This window comes from Bradysia coprophila, unplaced genomic scaffold, assembly GCF_014529535.1.
Source record: "Bradysia coprophila strain Holo2 unplaced genomic scaffold, BU_Bcop_v1 contig_138, whole genome shotgun sequence".
Taxonomy (NCBI): Eukaryota; Metazoa; Arthropoda; class Insecta; order Diptera; family Sciaridae; genus Bradysia; species Bradysia coprophila.
In genome coordinates this window covers 7,826,743-7,849,126 of record NW_023503409.1, presented here as the reverse complement: position 1 = coordinate 7,849,126, position 22,384 = coordinate 7,826,743, and the positions used below count along the sequence as shown (strand labels likewise).

General features: G+C 34.8%; 3 protein-coding genes and 1 long non-coding RNA gene across 6 annotated transcripts in view; 3 read left to right on the top strand and 1 right to left on the bottom strand.

Annotated features, from left to right (window-relative positions):
- The window catches only part of LOC119073854, a 97,783-nt gene extending 75,533 nt beyond the window's left edge, over window positions 1-22,250 (bottom strand). Inside the window, exon 1 of the mRNA XM_037179717.1 lies at window positions 22,232-22,250. The gene's annotated coding sequence lies outside the window, so the exon portion shown is untranslated. The remainder of the gene's footprint in view (window positions 1-22,231) is intronic.
- LOC119073844 lies at window positions 72-2,406 on the top strand. Its single transcript, XM_037179683.1, has 3 exons — window positions 72-478; window positions 594-1,019; window positions 1,085-2,406. The coding sequence occupies exons 1-3, from the start codon at window positions 250-252 to the stop codon at window positions 2,194-2,196; spliced, it is 1,767 nt and encodes a 588-aa protein (XP_037035578.1). The 5' UTR covers window positions 72-249; the 3' UTR covers window positions 2,197-2,406.
- LOC119073918 lies at window positions 11,081-12,745 on the top strand. Its single transcript, XR_005087109.1, has 3 exons — window positions 11,081-12,173; window positions 12,294-12,382; window positions 12,452-12,745. It is a non-coding gene; the product is annotated as an uncharacterized LOC119073918 (long non-coding RNA).
- Window positions 14,143-21,524, top strand: LOC119073846 (venom carboxylesterase-6-like). Of its 3 annotated transcripts, none has more exons than XM_037179684.1 (8): window positions 14,143-14,377; window positions 14,434-14,563; window positions 14,626-15,213; window positions 15,270-15,493; window positions 15,546-15,715; window positions 15,774-15,881; window positions 15,944-16,063; window positions 16,126-16,316. In XM_037179684.1, the coding sequence occupies exons 1-8, from the start codon at window positions 14,165-14,167 to the stop codon at window positions 16,313-16,315; spliced, it is 1,743 nt and encodes a 580-aa protein (XP_037035579.1). In that variant the 5' UTR covers window positions 14,143-14,164; the 3' UTR covers window position 16,316. The 3 variants fall into 3 exon arrangements, with proteins under 3 accessions (XP_037035579.1, XP_037035580.1, XP_037035581.1); XM_037179685.1 differs by lacking the exons at window positions 14,434-14,563; window positions 14,626-15,213; window positions 15,270-15,493; ... (2 more) ...; window positions 15,944-16,063; window positions 16,126-16,316 and adding exons at window positions 19,404-19,533; window positions 19,594-20,181; window positions 20,237-20,460; ... (2 more) ...; window positions 20,934-21,053; window positions 21,116-21,524 and having other exon boundaries at window positions 14,150-14,377; XM_037179686.1 differs by lacking the exons at window positions 14,143-14,377; window positions 14,434-14,563; window positions 14,626-15,213; ... (3 more) ...; window positions 15,944-16,063; window positions 16,126-16,316 and adding exons at window positions 19,116-19,347; window positions 19,404-19,533; window positions 19,594-20,181; ... (3 more) ...; window positions 20,934-21,053; window positions 21,116-21,524.
- Window positions 22,251-22,384: the final 134 nt, after the last annotated feature.

Here is a 22,384-nt window from a genome sequence, read left to right as displayed (position 1 = left end):
GGACAAGAGAGAATGTACTAGTTAAATAACGAAAAGGACAACGTCGTGTGTCTAATAGGTATTTACATGCTATCAAGCTTTAAGTGAATTTCGATGATTATTTACTTTTCATCCCTAGTGGTTAATAAGTCAATTGTGACCCTGGAGTATGCAAGAACATGTTAAAGCTGTTAGTTATCAAGAAAAATCGCAAAATTTGCGACGGTTCAACGTCTTTCAGCGTTGTTTTCAACCAATTTTTGTGGTGAAATGACACTAAATTTTGTACACATTTTGTTGGCAGCTGTTTATCTTGCATTACTATTGCAAGTTCAAGGAGTGGGTACTATGGAATGTGGAATGGTGGACTATGTTCGTCCTGTTATATTAGGTGGAAGTGACACGAAGAAAGGCGAATGGCCGTTCATAGCAGCCATTCACAACGGATCTAAATACATTTGTGGTGGAACAATAATCGCCGTCAAGCACATACTCACAGGTATGAGGTGATATTACCTATTACGGAGTGTTGGGACAGTAATGAAAGTAACAATGCCATTACGAATATGTGTCCATAGTGTGTGTGGCTAATCAAAGTTTTTTTTTTAACACAGCCGCTCATTGCATTCAAAAAAAGAATTCCGAAATCGAACTATTACCGCACGAAGTGGTAGTTCGGCTTGGAGCATACAACCTCACTGACACAAACGAGACGGGAGTAATTCACAGAAATGTTGCTGATATTTTCATACATCCTGATTGGGATGCGTTTGAGAGAAGATTTGACGCGGACATTGCAATTCTGGTGCTTACCAAAAATATCACATTCAACTACAATATTCAACCTGTTTGTATGCCGTCAGCCAATGGTGTTACCGGTAATATGGTAGGTACCGTCGTTGGATATCGCTTCCTGAAAAGTAAGAAAATTCACGCTGAAATTCCTCGGAGAATTGTTGTACGAGCAGTAAGTAGTTCGCACTGTTTTCGAGAAGATGATGCTGTCAGACCCTATACATCAGAGCGTACATTCTGTGGAGGTATACTCTTGAGATTCTCATATTTCTTTTATATCAAAACAATTTGTGATTTTGAAATTATGCAGGAAATGGCGATGGAAGCCCTGATCAAGGTGACTCTGGCAGTGGATACTTTTTTACACCTGGATTTTCCTGGGCTCAATACGGACTAGTGGCAGTTCTTCGTACAAACTCAACTGGCCATGTCTTTTTGAATGGATTTCACGTTTACACAAATCTGACAATGTTTAAAGATTGGATAATTGCAACTGTGAATCAGACGGGGGGAGTTGTGGGTGAAGCCAGAATGAGTATTACAATGAACTGTGAATATGGCTACAGTAAATTTAAGGGCACAACTGAAACAATTTACACTTGTAGGCTGTATGACATTGAAATTGAGGGAAATGATTTCGAAACAGATTCGTTCACCGGTTTACACTTTCACGATCGATACGAGATGGACGTTGAGGAGATTCATTTTGTAAATGGAACAATGTCCCATCTTCCAAGTGGATTCGGACTATTTTTCGTAAATATCAAGAGCCTAATTGTAGGAGAATCTGTGTCTGTTTCAGCGTCACTGGGTACCAAAGTAGTCAGACGATCAGATTTACGGAATTTGCGAAACTTGCAGGACTTGAGTTTCCTTCGGAATGATATTGAGACTCTGCACGAAGACGCTTTGTGGGATCTTCCACATTTGATGTCCATTGAATTCAGTGGAAACAAACTGAAAGCGCTTTTTAACGAAACGTTTTCCAAAAACGTAATGCTCGCTACAGTCGACTTTCATTCAAACCAGCTAACTTTTCTGCCCGCTAATTTATTCCGAAACAATCCAATATTATTCATAGTCAATTTCGAAGGAAATTTACTCAGAACGATCGATGAGAAAATCTTTGAACTAAATGCGAGACTGCAAATGGTTTATTTCGACACAAACCGTATTGAAACATTGCCCAAATATTTGTTCAAACACAATTTATTCTTGCACACAGTTTATTTCCAAAACAATTCGTTGTCGTCACTGGACGAACATTTATTTGAAACGAATGCAAACTTGCAGAGAGTAAATTTCATGTATAATCGAATCGAGTCGATACCTCGGGCAATGTTTCAAAGAAAAAGGAGGCTACACATTGCTGATTTTCGAAACAATGGTCCGAATGACTTTTTGAAGTTACACCGAAAATAGGTATTTTGTTACGAACAGTTTATTTTGCATGAAGTCAATGCACTTCAAGCGAAAGTGATCATAGCCGACACCTCTATATATTACGCTATTATACTAAGACTAAGTTCTAGTACTCTATTTTCGTATGCCACTCAATTAGTGATCCACTCATGCTTGAAGTGGTTTCATGAAGTGTTAAGCCTTAGTAGTAGTTAGAGATTTTTGACATGTGATTGTCGACTACACTAATAATACTGCTCCCAGTTGACACCTTTCAAAACTTTCAAAATAGTCCTTTTAAAAAACGACCTGCCGAAATACCACGCATTTTCCAGTGCACTTTTTTATATGTGGTCCCTAGAGGCCAATTTTTTTTTGTTTGTTTTAATTGATCGATGTGTCTAGCTAGAGGTGACCGAAAACATGTATTTTTCTTATTGAAATTTCTCCGGCTACACGACATGTACAAGGTTAAAGGCATGAACTTTCGAGGCAAATAGTCTTATATGTGGGTAAAATGCACCCCTGACGATTTACGATCAGTTGAAATTATGGGTAAAGTTTGATTATTTGGGCGTTAAGACTTTGGATAAAGCTTTTTTTACGTATTGATCGCATCACGATTTCAAAGTCTTACCGCTCGGCAGAATTGGTCCGATTAAAAAGCTAACTACTTAACCGTACTCCAGAGAACATGCGCTACACAGTGGCAGTTTCTTTGGTCAAAATTCGTCGTATTAAAATTGAATTATTTTTCAGGTGAAAACTGTTTCTTCCTAGAATACAGAAAGTTTTAAGACATTACAAAGATGAACTATTTATTTGTCCCCTTTGTGGTTTTAATGATTACTGTCGCATGCATATAATTGTTTACCAAAATCAACATTTCTTCCTATTCGTACCTTGTAATATTAGTCCTTATAAATCTTGCAAACGAGATAACGATTTCTGTTGCATCGAGATACATTTTTCATTAAAAAGTTTTCTGTGTTTTCAATCTTGATGTAATTTGAGTTTTTTTTTTAAATCAAAATCGGTTGCCAAAACCAGTTAGAACCAAAGATTTTGCATATTTTCAAAAATTCTTCGCTAAAACAACGACCTTCTCTGCGAACAAACGTGCATACCATAGCTTCCAATTCGATCTTCCGTTTAATTTTACATTTCTACCTGTCCAGCCGTGAAACAACTTAAGTCATTTTGGTCGAAAAAAGAAATAAAAAGTTTTCTTTAAATTAACACGTCCGAATGATACTCCGTATCAATTTCATTTATACAATATCTAATTTACATGTTTCAACGTAATCCAGGCTGGATGCTGGAAATATGATAGTAAGGTGCGTAGACGAGAAGAACATCAAAATTCGAAATATTTTTCTGTTCACAAAAGAATTTCGATTTAAGTAATAATCGGTGTTATAAATAATTCACGTGCAGTATTCTTGAGTGCGATGAGCAAGTCTGCAGGAATGAACATATTAGTTTTAGACAAGAATTGTACATTTTTCGAAATTGGACTTTTTAATGGTAAATGTCTTGGTGAAATACAATATAATAATAAGTGTACAAACGTTGTTGTTGTTGTGGCCGTTGTTGTTAGCACATTCATAACTCAATATACCAGTAATTTCCATTATCAGAATAGATTTAATGCCTACATAAAGTACAATAAATAAAGTAGCAAATTGTCGTCCAGTTCAAGACACGTATGAATACTTATATAAAACGTTTAATTAATGGTCCAGTACTGATCGGATACATGAGAAATGCATTAACCGAAAATCCTTGTGATCAAATAATTTTTCTAGCTTTACACAGCAAAATCTTACGATTTATAAATAATTCCATTTCATATCAGTCATGGCATGTTGTATACGAGGTAAAAATGATAGGCTATTAAAAGAAGGTCCATGAAGTGTGTGTGTAGATGATAAATATCATTATTTTTCGCAATTCTTGTTCCTTTATACTGTGAAAACATTTTTTTTAAATTCTCTTAAATATTAGACTGAAGCTGAAGCGCCCTTGGGCCATCTGAAACACATTTCGATTTATGTTCATTAATAACCGAAAGACATACAACTAAAGAATCTGGTATATTTGTGCAACCCAATTTTTTCATATTTATCTCGTTTAATCGACTAATAAAATGTAATCGTTGTACCAATTTCAGTTTCTTTCATTTCCACTCTACTTTGTATGATTCAAAGATTGATATTCATTTAAAAAGCTGTAACACATTATCTGCCAGAATGTCCGGTTCTTGTGAGACGATATTAAATTACAAAAAGCTTCTCGATTTTACATGAGTTAATCGTAGAAACGAAGAATGAAGTAGAACTTTTGAAAGATTATACTTTGCTCATTTTGTTGGAAAACATAATACGACGAGCCAGATGGTCTACGAACTTATCACAATTCATCAAACCGAAAGTAAATGAATCTATCACATCAAATGCAATGCCATATTTAAAACGTATATAAATGTTTACTGCTGATATTACATCCAGATTTACCGTTAAATTTGAATTTGAATATGAATGGAAGATAACAAAATCGTATTCTATTACGCAAGGCTTACCGTCTATTCTGTACAATCTTCAGACATTTGAAAGTTTCTTACAATTTATCCATTCTCGAAGCCCTGCTATAAATAACACATTAATCAAGCTCATCATTCTGCACACAAATTCTTCCCATAGTTCTTCAGTTCGAAATTTATTAATTTTGTTCATAATTATGATTTTTCAAACGCATTCTACCTTGTAATGGAATTAGACATCTTATATTCTCATAAACGACTTAAGACCCTCTTCAAGCTAAAGTGATTCTGACAGAAAATTTACGAAACTAATCACAACTTAGCGCAGCGAAATAAATCATTTTCGTATAAGTTGAATATAAATGATTTTGGTATTAGTTTGGATAGACGATTTAATTAAATCACAGTGAGACATCCAACGAAGCTATTTGAATTATAATATTCAAAAGTGGATACGGTTAGCGATATAGGTTCAACTAGTGCGCTCTTATTATACACTGCGGTTGCATAATAAACTGAGATACCCGAACCTGATATTATGGCACATTTTATAAGTTCACACTGAAACAGGTGTAAAGCTGTGATTTACAATCATTAGATTAGTTGCGAAACTTTGAAAAACAAGTCTTTCAGATCGTTTAGTGAGTTTATCTGCACAGTCGTTTGTGGCGTACTATTGAAAGAAGAAAATTTTTATATCATTTGGCACGATAACCCTCAGCAGCACAAAGTCTTTCAATTGAAATATAGTGAACAATATGCAGCACACGTTCGTAGCTATCAGCTATGATAGAACTTGACCAGACATTGTTTGGTGCTGTACAAACGTTCAACAAAATCAACAGAACCCACTCTTTTTTCATCTTATACCAATGTTTGTTTACAGTTTACAGGTGAAGGAACTTGTAATTATAATAAATTAAAACAAAACGAATAATGAGAATTTAATCAGGAAAATAATTCCATACATCAAACTGATTCGATGTTGGTCCAGCTTGGTGTTCTATGAGATTCTGTATTGTGTGATGTCTTGAGTATTCAAAATCATGGTAGTGAAGAGCACACTTGATTACTTAACAAGTTAATGAGGAGATTAGACTTAGATTGTTGAGACAGCACACCCAGACAATCGTTTATTACTTTCTCATTTGGATTGAAATGATCTGTGGGATAAAATTATTTTTATTAATGAAAAATATTTCATTTTCTTTGGTGTTGAGGACGTAGTTGTGTTCAAAAGATCTACAAGCTGCTGTCAGATGGTTTTCTAATGCGCACGGCTCATAGCCCCCTGTTAACAACAACAGCAGCAAAGATAAGCAAATATCTCCAAATCTGTGTGCCACAAAGCTCATAACAACCAACTATAGTCGAATCTGTTAGAAATTTGCATCCGTTGTTGAGAGTGACGAAAAAGATCAAAGAAGTTAAGCAAGTGTCTTCCTATATTGCCAAATCAATGTTAAAACAAATGAAGTAACAGATTTTGTTTAAAACACGAGATATTACTTTAATCAGAAGGAGTAATAGATTATATCGCAATCGATAGCCGCCTCTGAAAGATTAAACTGGTGAGACATATAAACTGAACTGGTGATTAATTCCACACCTTTTGATCATTCCAATCATTCACGACACTACCAACTTATTTGTGTTAAAATGATCCGGATGCAGACAGAAATGTCTTTAAAACGAACTCACATTTTCACTAAAAATCGACATAAAATTTATTGCCACAATAAAATAGTGAAGAAATCAAATCACATCGTTGCCTTGCTGTTTTTTGTTCTCCCAATTAATTACTTGTTCCTGATCTACAGCCGAGAAACGATACGACGATTTTAAATTATTCCAAATTTTATTATTTGATATTCCCATGACATTTGACCATTAAGACTGCGAGAATCAACGACAAAAATCTTTATTGTTAAAATTTAAACTGAAAATTACTGCAATATGATGTCATGAAAAGACATTTTTTGGTATGTTTCATCTGTGAGAATAGGTCTATTTATAAATATTATGCAAATTTTTTGTTTATCGAAAAGGCGATAGCGCTAACATCGTACGGCCACACCACACAGAGAATCAAATGTAGAATGGATTAACGACTATGTAATAATAATATATCTTAAAGGCATCAGGAAAAAAATGAATTTTTCAGAAGAGGATCGTTTCCATCAACAGTTTGTGTAACATATTCTATAATCGATTTTCTTATCCATCAAAATCAATCAGAATTTCAACTTAAAATTTCGCAAAGTAAACGGACGAAGATAATAAAAATTCTGATGATTTATTGATTTTTAAGAATCATTCCAACAACACAATCAGTATTAAAGCGAAAAGAAACTGCTGTTTTTTCGCTAAAATATAACTAAATTATCAAATAAATGTTAAGAGGAGTTAATTTCTGAAGTGAAGAAAACATAAATGCCATTCCGTCATTATTCTTCACATATGTTTTATAGGCAAAGTGATTTTTAAATATCAAACAATCAAAACGGTTTGAAAATAATAAATTTTGAGAACTTCAAGGTCAATGCGAAAAAAATCTTCTAACAATAAATTGGACCAACATTCCTCGCAAAGAAAAAGGTCATAAGATTAAACTGGAGTTGCAGTTGATTCATTGAATGAATATTTACACAATTGGGTACATTAGTTCACATATCAGAGAGGGGTATAACTTACTATCTCAATGTGTAGTGATTGACTCAACATGAAGCACTCCACTCTGCTATTGACTTTTCTTCTAGAGTTACAGAGAAAAAACGCACTGAACGTTGCAAGACGACCTGCCAAATTATACCTGTGACTTGCCCCTCCTACAGAAACATTTTTCGATTCAAATTCCCTCATAAAATGCTAAGTCTTGCACAAGTTTTGATGAGTTTGAGATTTCTAAGAATTTTTTTCTTTTAAATTTTGTTGATGGATTGGTTGCACCAGAGTAAGGGGTGAGGTGAGAAACTGTTAAACTAATTATATTCGTTTCGCTATGGGAAATTGATGGAACAAATAAATTTAATTTATTTATTGTTATAATGCAACCTTGTGCTGCTAATATTTTGCTACGAAACATTTTTCGCTGTGGATGTAATTGATCTGTATACTACAAAACGAACAGGAAATTGAAAAGGGAATACGTCGAATACTTTCGTTATAAATACAAATAGTGTGATAAACGAAAATACCAAAGTGTAGAATTTTCGAAATGTTTTTCCACATATTATTATGAACATAGGCCGCGTACGCAGGTATGTATACAGTGGATACACACATAATATGCGCTGTGCAATAAAGAAACAATTATTTCGAAAAGAGAAGATTTCAGTAAAATACTTAATGATACTAACATACGATTTACATAGCGCCGATCTTAATATAAAATACTAGGAATGAATGTGCACAAGAAAAATTGTAGAAATTGTTCGATGTGTCTCTTGCAATAATTGCAATATTTCGATTGAAATAAAACTCAGAAAAGATCGCCGAGAGTATATCTTACCTCATATCTTACAGGTCGGTACAGTGAACGACATTCTGTGTTAAGTAATATTTACTTTGTGTGTCACTTAATATTATATCACTGAAGGTGTAGGCAGAATACCGTTAAGCTTTTTTTGGTGCATGCTGCATACCCAAAATAATGATGTTCACTGTACCGACTTTCAGGACCCATAAGACAAAATGTAAGCTGATATTCAAAGTGCTACTACAAACAGTTGAATTTTCAGTAAGGACTGGAAGTTTTATTGTTACAATTTTTCAAATTAATCGAATTTCAGACAGGAAACTTTTTGAGAAACTTGAGATTTTTTCGGAAAAAAATACAGAGGACGTCAGTGCAATTTAGACATGAGTTTTCTTCAACTGTTTTATATCTGGTTTACTCACACAAAAGTATTTGTTTATACTGGTGACACGCACGTACGTGGTAGTGATAAAACCATATAAGGTCGAATGACCAGTTTTGTTTGTATGAGTAGACCAGCTGAAAAACAGTTGAAGTGAATTCATGTCTGAATTTTACTGACGTCCCCTGTACGCCTAGTTGACATCCAACTGTACAACAGACTTTCAATATTCAATTTCATACCATATCATATGTCTCTTTACCTACCCCAAATAGTTAATCAAAAATCTAACGTTAAATTATAACCATGACATAGCCTCTAGTTGCTGATAACTATTTTTCCCGAAGCATAAGTCAGATGTTAAGAATTTTCCCACTGCAGAATGTGAATTTGAACATTTGATGGGAAGCTGCATCGTGCCTATTTGCATTATTCTCGAATGCAACAACATTTGACTGAGCTGTATGATTCTGTAAAAAAATAATAATTTACTTTAAATTATGCACAAAATTATCAAGTGCGTTGCGGTCGAGGTTATACGGTCTTATCACTCGAAAATAATAAATTACGTGTCGCACATCTTGAAAGTAAATATTGCATTAAATTCAATAAAAATAAATTAAAATTTAACGGTAATGTTCAGTTATTGAACTTAAAGTATATTTTTGGTGCCTAAGAAGTGGACACAAAACTGAATGGAGGTGAAATATTCCTCGCCATTGATTTCTTTATTGCTGTTATTTGTAATTATGCGGAATATTTTGGGTTATTCACATCACATCAGAGTATAATGTCAGTGTGTCCGTTGTCCAACTGTTTGGTTTCAACTTATTGTTATACATCGATTGATGTAATACCTGTGATGGTCCTGTCTGATTATACAATTTCTTCATAAAAATATAAGAAATGAAAATAAAATGCTCAAAGTTATTGCTGTGTTGCAGTTTGTTTTTAGGGTGCGGTTCGACATCATTTAATGATGCAAATTAAGCTTTAGGTGATCTTTTACATTTAACGTAACTTTTTTTCGGTATTTGTCGGTTGTTTAACACTTTAGCGTCGTTGTCGTGCTGAAATAATTCTTGTAAAGTTTCTTTGAACAATTTCTGTAATGCCATTTCCACATTATATGCATGATGCTAGCCATAGCCTAGCACACAATTAAGGTAGCTGGTTGTTGGCAAAGAATTCATTTCAATTAAATTTTTAAATTGAAAAAAATATGAAAATCGAATCGAGTTTTTAGTTAGTTAAATATTAAAACCAAAATATGATTGTACTTTGAGGGTCAAAATGTGTGTCACAAGGTTACAGCGAACGCTGAAAACAAACACTATACTGGCTGATTGAGCCATAACCATTTCGTTGATCTATTTACATCAATCAATCATAATAAAACATATTATTCGCGATCGCTCCGGTTAGGCGCTATACAAACATATATAGAGTACCTATCTATGCCTTAATGTCTTATAGTCAAATCATAAAACGATTCGTGTATTCGGCAAGTATATGTTGTTCTCGATTGAAATAGCAATAAAGGTAACAGATAAATATTTCAATTCATATATTGTCATAAGAATGAAAGAATATTTTTTGGCTCGTGCAGCCATGTATATAATGAACGTTGAGTATTTTTTTTATTTATGGACTGACTTCTACGACCGATATTGTTCAATAACAGTTGCTGATTCGTTTGAACTACATGTTTATTAAGGTCGTTGTTAGATTATTTACTTATTACGAGTCAACGACAGGAAATTTATTATACGGGTCGTTTCGGCTGGAGATTCTAATCCAATAAAGTATGATTGATTTGTTCACGCTTGGTTACAAATCACAAGAACTGATTTTTATCTGAAAAATTAATTTAACTTGAACACAAGCGAGTAGTGGAAAAGTAATTTTAGCGATCTATTGTTGCAAAGTCAATAAATGCAATGTTTTTCGCACTGAAATACCTTGACCGAAGCTTATGATGAATGTGCGAAATGACACATCGGGAATTAACCTTTTCTGAAGTTTTTTTCTTAGCGTAGTTGCGTAGTAGAGTCATTGAATGGGAAAGAATTTTGCAGACAAACGAAGTTGAATGTACTTCATATTGCCAATGCCTCACCATTTCCTTTACAAACCGGAAATCGTACCACATTTCAATCTCGTACTGTATTTCAACATTTCAATCCCTAGAACAAATTTTTGGGAACTTTGTTGAGAAATTGCAATTTTGGCAAAATCGTTCGTACGTTTTCGGCTGGGTGTTTTCCCAACATCTAATGTACCAACTCTACCTATTTCCCAGCTGTCATATTTTCTCTCTGTCGATTTTTGCCATTTTCAACGCACTTCAAGCAAAAGTGGTACTCTTAATAGGGTACTGAAACTTGAGAGTGCTCCATACAAAATTTTACACTGTAAAAAGAGTGGGGATAAAATTTCATACAAAATAGTACTCTATTTGGCAGCTGTCATTAATAGCACTTTTGCTTGAAGTGCGTTGCCACTTTGCAATTTTCATCCTTGAGCACTGATTTCCACATTTTTCGTCATTTTTTCGCATTCACTTCTTATCTATAAGTATAATTATTCACACAAGCAATATTAATGGAAACAGCTGAGACGAGTTTTGCACATCCTATGTCCCCGACTGTAATCTAATGCGAATATGATTCTCAAAATGTTCCTATTGCAGTTTATTTCACGTCATAATTATCTTGTCCTCCGTTCTTTAAGACATAAATTTCAGAATCGCAAAGATTATTAAAAATGTTGACACATTTATAATATATTCGCGGCTATGAATTATGATAATTCTTCATCGAACATACGTAATAACCTTTTAGCATTTAATCCCATGATAGCTAAATCAGTCAAAAATTCGAGGAGATTTTATTTGTATTCTAAATTTAATTTCAGCAGCAAAATTTTATATTGTTTTTGCTGTTCGTATCACAATCAGTTCAATAAGGAAGACATCTGAACAAATGGAATTGGAATTGTTTAAACAATGTGGGATAAAATCAGTCAAAAATGCAGGAAACGTTTCTTCATAATTTAATTAATTTAGATTATTGAATCAAATATAAATAAATATTTTTTATGAAGAGATACCACAAGCCATTGAATTAATTCATATCCATCTGCAACTTCAATGTCACGATAAATTATAATTTTTTTCCATCAAAAATATTGTTTTAAAATACTAAGATGAAACAAATCAACACACTGCATAGTTTTCCCACGTACGTGTGTCGATCTAAATATTCAAATGGAAATTATATTTTTAAAATAAATAAACAAATTAAATTGTGGTGGTAGGGTATGTAAATCAATTTTATTTTTAACAATAAGATTTTATACACTTATAGAGTGTGCTGTACAACGTACAATAATGTAAAATGTATTAAAAAGTAAAATGTACTTTATTAGGAATATATTATACAAAGTTAATTGATCTCAGAACTCGATTCAAGGACTTGTATGTTACCATTTTGGCAGCACATTTTATTCTTTAATTTCATGCACAGCATCCGGTATATGTTTGCGCTGTTGGTACCGTACACACCGTGCTCGGCGCAATCGAATATAACCAACAGGTATAAAAATGTACAGTATAATATACAGACACACAATCGTCGTCGCATACTCAATGTTTAATTAAGACAATGTCTTTCGAGTTAATATTGTTTTTGTTTTTGTTTTTTTAAACTAGTTAGTTAGTTAGTTGGTGGTGTACTTGCGATCACTGTTTCTGCATATAAACACCAGGCATCATTGTGTATATTAGGCACAATGAAGATTAAGTGTGCGTATATAGAATTTTAATTAAAATGCGTTAACAAACTGGTTTTAATTTTAATCATGACCATGATAGGTCCATATGCTTTAGGATATATAGGCGAAAAAAAGGGAACATCAGACAATGCAACAATAAAAGTTAAATGCTAGGCAGGATATTTATGGTCATTTAATATCAGTAGGTATGTATTGTGCGACAACTATTTAATACCTTTTTATGTGAAACAAATCTCCATTTAAACAAATAATGAGAAGATTCTTGCTTTACATTTTGTGAATTGGAATCAATAGCTGCGCTTTCAATTGTGAATCATCAAAACATTTTAAATCGAAACGTTACATAAAATAAATAAATTTATTGAAAGTTAAACTTTATAAGAAAATACATCACACAGCCTAAGACTTTGTAGTTTACATTTTATAAGCTAAATATCAAAGTATGATGAGAAATGCTATACTCGTTAATAGCTTTTTTGAAATATCAATTGATATCCTTGAATCATCTTTAATAAAATTCAATTTTTTTTCAATATAAAGAAAGACTGCTTTCAATTCTACAACCATTCTGAACTGAAACGATCATCTCTTTTTAAACAGAGCGATCATCGGTCATCTGTTGTGTGTGTTTAAAGAAAAAAAAAATTATTCAAATGACCATAGCCAAGGTTGAACACTTGATCCAACCGCAATGGTTTGAATATCAACCAGGTAACAAAATGATTCTTTATTTCGGATTTAAGTTGGACTTATTTATCGTATGAGGTGGATCTATTGAAACACATAAAATTGACCTTTTCGGAAGAAGAAGAATGAAAAAAATGCGTTAATGTAGAACTGGAACTTTATTCTTGTTAAATTTATTCTAGCAATTAATATATTCACAAGATTACATTCGAGATTTGATGTTGTGTTCGTTTACAGTTTGACAAATACCTCCGGATATACAAGAACTAAAGGTTAAAGCTATTTTGTTGTTATATTTTTAGAGTAGCTCTAGACTATACGCCAAAAAATAATTGGTCTTAACATCCAAATTTATCAAAAGGTTATTCTCAAGATAAATAATCTTGTTATACCTACTAGCATTTCTATTTCTGGTCGGCAATTATTTGTCTTCTAGGAACGTGTTATAATAAATTAGATTTAGTCTAAAATAAATAATTTCCAAGTCAGCAAAAACAAATCTATTTGGACTCGGATAATCGTTCGGAAGTGCAGTATCAGAGAGGATAGCCGTCAAAGGTAATCAAGGGGTTATTAAATAGCTTCAGAACTAGTGCCATCCACTAGTCAGTACCTATTGTATGCAGACGGAATATATGACATCCAGTCATGCATTTTATGTTTCAGTTCTAATTTTGCATAGGATGAGACGATCCGAAACCTAATTTCTCTTTAATTTAGTAGATTACGTCCGTAGGTCCAAATTTTTATTTTGACGAACGGGGACATTACAGTCCGACCCGAAGAGGAGAGCGCGCTTCCCACACATCAAATCAAAATGTGGAAGCGTGTACCTACCGCGCTTTACGTGATTAGGCAATGCAAATGCATGTTTCATATGGGTCAAACGTCATTTACATTGACATCACACGTAAAATCTATCACTGTCGCTCTTACATAGTCCAAACAAACTAACAACAACACACCTTGTTCGGTTATTCCTTATTCGTGATTCGTGTGCATCACGAACAAAACATGATAACGAACGAACGAACGAATTACTTAATCTATGAAAGTAAATTTCCGGTAAATTGAAATTGTTAGACCATTGAAGGTAGTGGTAGTCATGTTGCCCAGTCGTATCACAATATTATTCATTATTTTTGAATTCACTTGGCAAATTAACGCTAATTTCAATTGTGAACATCATAAAGTAGTAACTACTCGATATGGCCGGGTTCGAGGATGTATCTCAAAGACGCTGTTGGAACAAAGACCGATTGTTTCTTTCACTGGAATTCCCTACGCTAAGCCTCCTGTCGGAAACCGTAGATTTGAGGTTTGAACTTAATACATCTGGAAACTTTAGACATTTTCAATTCACAACGTTTTCAGCAATCAGTACCACCTGAACCATGGAATGCGACGCTAGACGCTTTTCAATATAAAAACGTCTGCAATCAAATGGAAGCTGGCAAACCAATTGGAAACGAAGATTGTTTGTATATAAATGTGTTTACGCCTGGTAATCCCCTTTATCCAAAACATTAGATAGAACAGTTACCACATTATTCGATCGACTTTTAGACACAACATTTTCGAAAAGACTGCCAGTCATATTTTTCATTTTCGGCGGAGGGTTCTACGCAGGCTCAGCCAACATTTACGGTCCAGAATTGCTGTTAGACCACGACGTTATTCTGGTAACATTCAACTATAGATTGGGGCCGTTCGGTTTTTTTTCCTTGGGAAATCGAGACTATTCTGGTAACCTTGCACTTAAGGATCAACTGTTAGCCTTAAAGTGGGTACGTGACAATATTCATTCATTCGGCGGGGACAAGACTGAAATTACTACACACGGCTGGAGTGCAGGATGTCGGTCTGTTAGTTTACATATGGCTTCACCAGCTTCGCAGGGTCTATTCAATAGAGCCATTTGCTTCAGTGCCTCAGCGCTGATACCATGGATTTTAAGCGATGTCAAGGATCATAGAGACATAGCAAAAGACTTTGCAATCAGCCACGGCTTCCAGCCGTCAAACGATCAACAGCTTATCGATTATTTAAAGAATGTTGATGCTGACAAATTGTCCACTTTAACCAACAATAGCTTACCTCCTCCAGGAACGAATGAAATATATTTTGGGCTACCTTGGGGGCCAGTTATAGAATGTAATACAAATTTGACTTTATTTTATTTAGTTCGCTTCTATATCCTTCGATTCCAGCTGCATCATCTAAAAATCCTTTTCTACTGAGCTCTCCGGTAAATTACTTCAATAAAGAAAACTACGGCAGATCTAGTATGGACACGCTAATTGGATACGTAGATGCAGAGTCTTATGTAGGAATATCAGATGTAATACAAGATCCTTCTTTGTTGGCCCCCTTTGACAAAGAATTTCGTGTTCAATTACCACTATTCGGACTCAATTACAGCTTCAGTGACCTGGTAATTAATCTCGTTAATTGGATCGGAATTTTAATTTGACTTTTCTTTGAAGGATTATCCTCTTCTATCGAATGAAGTTCGACAATTCTATTTTGGCAATGAAAGTGTCACCACCCAAGTACCTCAGTTAAGCAGTATAACGAATGATCTTATGTCGTATCCGGTTCATCGTGCCGTTAAGCTACAATCTAAAGTGTCGTGTGGACGTACCTTTTACTACATGTAATGAAATTTCGACCTCCTCTCCAATATTCCATATATTCATTTTCCTGCCTCGCAGATTTTCTGTGGATTTGATGTTGAGCAGATTCAAGAGATTATCAAATGCAAAGGCTCATGGCCTGACCGGTAATAGTACTCACGGCGACGATATATTTTACCTGTTCAAGTTAGTATTCAATATTCTCTAATTAAATCGTAACGACACGTAATGTGTGACTGTAAATGCAGAATTAAAAATTGGGACGAAATTATTGCGCCTGGCACTTATGAAAGTCTCAGCCTGGACTCCAAAGAAGTCTCAGTAATCAAGATGATGACCGGAATTGTAGCAAATTTTGCAACGACAGGGTATTGACCTTTGTTCAATTGTACGACTTTGCAATGATATTAACAAGGCTGAATCGTTGCAGTCATCCAACGCTACAAGACTCACCAATTGATTGGAAGGAAGTGGACAAAGATGAACAGGACATTAATTACGTTACCATTACAGAAGAAGGGCTACGTGCGGGTGTGAATCCGAATTGTAATAATTATGCGTTCTGGGATAAATTTTTCATCAAACATCAGCAGCGCCTAGGTTGTTCTAATTGCCAGTGACGTCAAAACATCATCCAAATAAAAATGCTTCCTTCATTGCCAGAATTTAAGGAGAAACCTACTCAAAAATTGAGAACTACAAAAATCTGAATAAAATTTGGTTTTGTGATTGTCTACATTGTGTAACCATTCAAAACGCTATAGTCGCTGTATCCCCAACGAAGCATTAGCATTAAACTATTGGTACATTGCCATGATTAGTAACATTCATCAAATTTAGATTAGTTTTCTGATTGAACAAATCGGTTTGTTTAATCATCATATAACTACCTGTGACAACAATGCTTGGCGTTCAGATCCATTGATATTCGTGAATTTTTTAAATAAATTTTCATGTTGACCTATGCCAACTTCGCATTGTCTGTACAAACTGTAGAGGGGAAAAGGTCAGTCCTGTGTGAAGACATTTACTGACATTTGATTGTTGGTCTACCCTTAGATATTCGTCTCGTCTACACCAGGATGGATGAAAAAATGCGAATAGAGATGTAGCGATGCTAGTTGAAATGAATTTTTTGAAAGGAGAACCACACACTGAATTACTAAGTACGTACGGTTCGTAGAGGAACGTAAATTTCTCTGCTGAGTGTTAAATAATTTAAAACACATGGAGGATGTGAGGTACTCCCTAACAATTATTATACATCCTACTCTAATTCTCTCTATGGCATTGCCGGTTGCCGTACATTACGACATTGCAACATCATCGACGCGGCGGTACTAGCACTGTAAAAGTTACAACATACAGCAGATTCAATCAATATTGATTCGCCAATGTTCCTACGTACTCTTTTCGCTACGTGTCTGATGGTTTTTTTCCATTTTCAACAAATACTCATCATCGATGCTTGGGTAAAGGAAATTTGCATTTGTTGACTTTGTTGCTGGGTGGGTGTATTCATAAATACTTTTATGTTTTAGCCGACATTACAAGTGGACATCCTCAATTATACTCAGAGTTATGCTGCTGAGTATGTCGAATATTCTATGGTCCCATCGAATATATCTGGTGCTTATGATGTCAATTTGACTGTTAAGCGATCCAATATAAAACCGATAGTTAAGCTCGGCATATATTTCGACAATGTCGAATATATGAACAAAACGATTAATGTTTGTAAAGTAGCACATTCCACAAAAGAGGAACCACTGTTGCGGCTGATCGCCAAGGTTTTAGTGGAAAATGAAAAGGCTCGTGTACCAAAAGAGTGTCCAGTTAAAAAGGTATTTGACCGTTTTTTAGAAAAGTTCATAAAGCAGCGTTGATGCATGTTATAGGGCAAATACTACAACTTTTTGAAGAGGATAGAAACGGATAAAATTCCACCTGTTTGGCCGGAAACGAAATCTACCTTCTACATAGACATATTTTCAAAAGAATCTGATCGTTTGGTACCGATTTTGTCACAAGTTTTACACTGCCAGTTCAGTAGGAAGAGACGAATTGCGTAAATTTTGAACACGCCACCAAAGCTCAATACGTGTTGTTTGGATGTTGTTGCTGATACTTAAAGGACCTTTTGCTTTTAAATAATGCATCGTTGAACCACTACCATGAGCAGTAAGCCGTTCAACTGATCTAAATTGATATAAAGAACACAAATTGGTCAACGACAGATGAATTAGTATTAGTTCTTCTATAGGCAGAACATTTGTTCAACATCAAATTCAATAAAATTGAATAAAAAGCTCTCGTCGAGTCGATTTTTATATTTTCCGCTAATTGGCATCATCCAACGTAATTATTTTCCATTTCATTTTGAGATGTCTATCCAATTTCAACGTCCATTTCTTTCCATATATCTGAGACCGAGCCGATAAAACATTTTTAACACACAATGTGAATACGAGAACCTTTTCAATCTTACCTCTTGTATAAAGGGAAAATGGTATCAGTGACAAGATAAATAAACATAAATCATGACACTGACTACCAACCAGAGGTTCTTCTTACAATTTTTTTTTATTTACATTACCGCTTGGTACGTGCGTGTGTACTTTATGCCTGGCTCATAAATTTGAAATAATTCAATGGCTTTAAACAGTTTATATTATACGTTAAATGATGTACTCGTAAATTTTGCTAATATACTGATTTATATGTGAGGTGGCCGAATATATTCGAGGAATTTTATGAAAATCATTTATTTCCAGACGTGATGCAAGTCTTGATTAAGGAGAATATATCCACAACGCGCAGGGACATTTTATTATGTAAGGAAAACCGAGCGAAGCATGTACTTGCAACTGTATACTGATGAGAGTACAATTTAAGTTCATGCTCCGTCTTGTGTACACATTGTCATACTCTGGCGTTTATTGCTATCCAATTGCAATGTAGTACTATGAGCAATAAAAAATTGATGCACAACATGATCGCAAATTTCGTGATTCAAAAACACGAAAACTGCGATTAATTGATTTGTTTTCTCTTCATAAAACATGAATAATGGTCGCTAATTTGTCTTGTTCAATTATCCTCCCGCAACGAACTCGAGAAATTCAATTATGGTTGGGAGACAGTATCGGAGACAATTTGTTGGCAAAATGCAGCCGAAAGATTGTAAAATTTCGGTGTTAACAAATTTGTACACATTTTCGAGATAATGATCACCGAAGTCTATCGGAACTTCAAAACCGAAAATTGTAATTTTTATTAGCATTTGCGATAACAACAATGAAAGTCTGTATTTGGTTAACATACAAATCTTACACACTTTTTGCTGTTGTTCGTGATTTGTCAGCAACACGAGCAAAACATGATAACGAACTTGTCGATAGAAGAATATTTCCGGTATACTGAAATTGTCAGTAGACTGAATGCAGTCATGTTGTCCAGTCGTATCGGAATTACAATATTTATCAGTGCATTTATTTGGCAAATTGACGCTAATTGTGAACATAAAGTAGTAAATACTGAACGGGGTCGTGTTCGAGGATGTATCTCAAAAACGCTGCTGGAACAAAGACCGATTGTATCTTTCACTGGAATTCCCTACGCACAGCCTCCTGTCGGAAATCGTAGATTTGAGGTTTGAACTAAATGCATCTCGAAAATTCAGGCAATTTGAATCCACAACATTTTCAGCAAGCTGTTAAACCGGAACCATGGAACTCGACGCTGAATGCCTTCGAATATAAAAATGTTTGCAATCAAATGGACGCTGGCAAACCAATTGGAAACGAAGATTGTCTGTATGTAAATGTATTTACGCCTGGTAATCCACTCTCACCCAAAACATAAGTCAGATCAGTTAAGACACTAGTCCTAATTTCAGACACAACATTTTCGAAAAGACTGCCAGTCATATTTTTCATTTTCGGTGGAGGGTTCTATGCAGGCTCAGGCAACATTTATGGTCCGGAATTGTTGTTAGACCATGACGTTATTTTGGTAACATTTAACTATAGAGTAGGACCATTCGGGTTTCTTTCTCTGGGAAATCGAAACTATTCTGGTAACCTTGCACTTAAGGATCAACTGTTAGCCTTGAAGTGGGTACGTGACAATATTCATTCATTCGGCGGGGATAAGGATAAAGTAACTATCCATGGCTGGAGTGCCGGATGCTGGTCTGTTAGTTTACATATGGCTTCACCAGCTTCGCAGGGTTTATTCAACAAAGCCATTTGCTTCAGTGCTTCAGCACTGGTACCGTGGATTTTAAGCTATGTCAAAGATCATAGAAAAATAGCAAGAGATTTTGCAATTAGCCACGGCTTTCAGCCGTCAAATGATCAACAACTGATCGATTATTTAAAGAATCTTGATGCTGACACGTTGGTCACTATGGCGTACACAGATTTTTATACCCCAGGAACGAAGGAAAAGGCCATTAGGTTACCTTGGACACCAGTTGTAGAATGTAATGGATTTTTTCCTTTTTAAGTTTCTTTCGCTTATTTTTCGTTCAACTCCAGCTGCAACATCAAAAAATCCATTTTTACTGGAATCACCGGTAAATTACTTCAATAAAGAGAAATACGGTCGATCCAGTATTGACACATTATTCGGATACGCAGATGCTGAATCGTATTCAGCAACGTCAGCTGAAATACAAAATCCTTCTTTGTTGACCCCATTCAAAGAGGAATTTAGATTCCAATTACCACTGTTGGGACTCAATTACAGCTTCAGTGACCCGGTACTTAATCTCGTTAATTGGATCGAAATTCTAATTCCGATTTTGACCTTTCTTTAAAGGACTATCCTCTTCTATCAAACGAAGTTCGACAATTCTATTTTGGCAATGGCAACATCACAACTCAAGTAGCTCAATTCAGCAGTATGATGAATGATCTATTGTCGTATCCGGTTCATCGTGCCATTAAGCTACAATCTAAAGTGTCGTGTGGACGTACCTTTTACTACATGTAATGGATTTTCGACCGCCTTTCCATTATTCCATTAATTGTCTTCCTGTTTCGCAGATTTTCAGTAGACTTGATGTTGAGTAGATTCAAGAAATTATCAAATGCAAACGCTCACGGCCTGACCGGAAACAGTACTCACGGTGACGATATATTTTACGTGTTCAAGTTAGTATTCAAATTCGCCCAATTTAAAATTCGCTCTAATTAAATCGCAACGACACGTAATGTGTGACTGTAAATGCAGAATTAAAAATTGGGACGAAATTATTGCGCCTGGCACTTATGAAAGTCTCAGCCTAGACTCCAAAGAAGTTTCAGTTATCAAGATGATGACCGGAATTGTCGCAAATTTTGCAACGACAGGGTATTGACCTTTGTTCGGCTTTAAGAATTTGCAATGATATTAACAAGACTGAACTGTTGTAGACGTCCAACGCTACAAGACTCGTCAATCGATTGGAACGAAGTGGACAAAGATGAACGGGACATTAACTACGTAACCATTACAGAAGATGGGCTACGTGCGGGTGTGAATCCGAATTCTAATAATTATGCGTTCTGGGATAACTTTTTCATCGAACATCAGCAACGCCTAGGTTCATAAATCGGAAATATTTTGTTATTGAAATAAGTGGAAGTGGCTTCTTTATCAAAACGGAAAAAGTCAGTTTGACCAGATAGACATCAGTACCTGTTTGGATCGAGTTACGTCGACTGATTTAATTTATACACCTTTAGCGACGCTGTAGACCAGATTTTGCTTAATTAATTAATTGTTTTCTTTAAGTTCCCACATTCCTGCAATGACTAATGCATCCAGTTTATTAAAAATGTGGAAAAATACTTTTTTTTAAGAAAAAAACGTTTACAGATAAACCAAAAGACACATCAGAAACAAATGATTCAGTAAACATTATCTCATTTTAGGTATTACATTCATGTGGCATTACAAATAAATATTTATACAAATTTGAAAGAGAGAAAAAAATGAGTTTCTACTAAGACCTGTTCATTCGGCCAACCGATCCGATGTCAATAACCTGAAATTGCGATCTTTTTCTTCCTTTTTATTTGTTTTCTTTTTATTTCAAACATTTTCTGAATGAAACCACGAAATATTATCTGTAACTTGCCAAAAACAAAAACGGAAAAAAAGAGACTGCACGTTACATCCAAAGCATTCGTACACTTAACGCATTCTGTACATGTGTACAATCAAACAGAATTTTGATTGTTTTATTGCAATTTAATGTTTTGAATACCTTATATAATGATATCCTTGCCGTCTTCTTACGTGTTTCGTTCGGACAACTGTAGAACTGATTTCAGAAGGCATTCCAATAACGGAATCGAAAGAAGAAGTAACGAGAAACAGAAAGAAAAAATCGAATCGAATTTGTAACTGCATTTTAGGATCAAAAACCTAATAAATTTCGGCGGCAGTCAACAAATTATTTCAGCACACAAAATTATGTCTCTTATGCAATTTCTGTGCAGTTGCAGTATATATAAAAGACGATATGGTCAATTATTGTTGTTTACCTTTCACACTTGAATCCAGTGCCGTGCCGTGCATTTTTAATTGTGATGAAACGGGTCTTAAGTTCTCGGGTCTTGGTTAAAGTTGGTTAAAGATAAAGCTGCAATCGCACTTACTCCGTTTAGGTCTTCGTTTACTTTTTAACAATGAGAAAT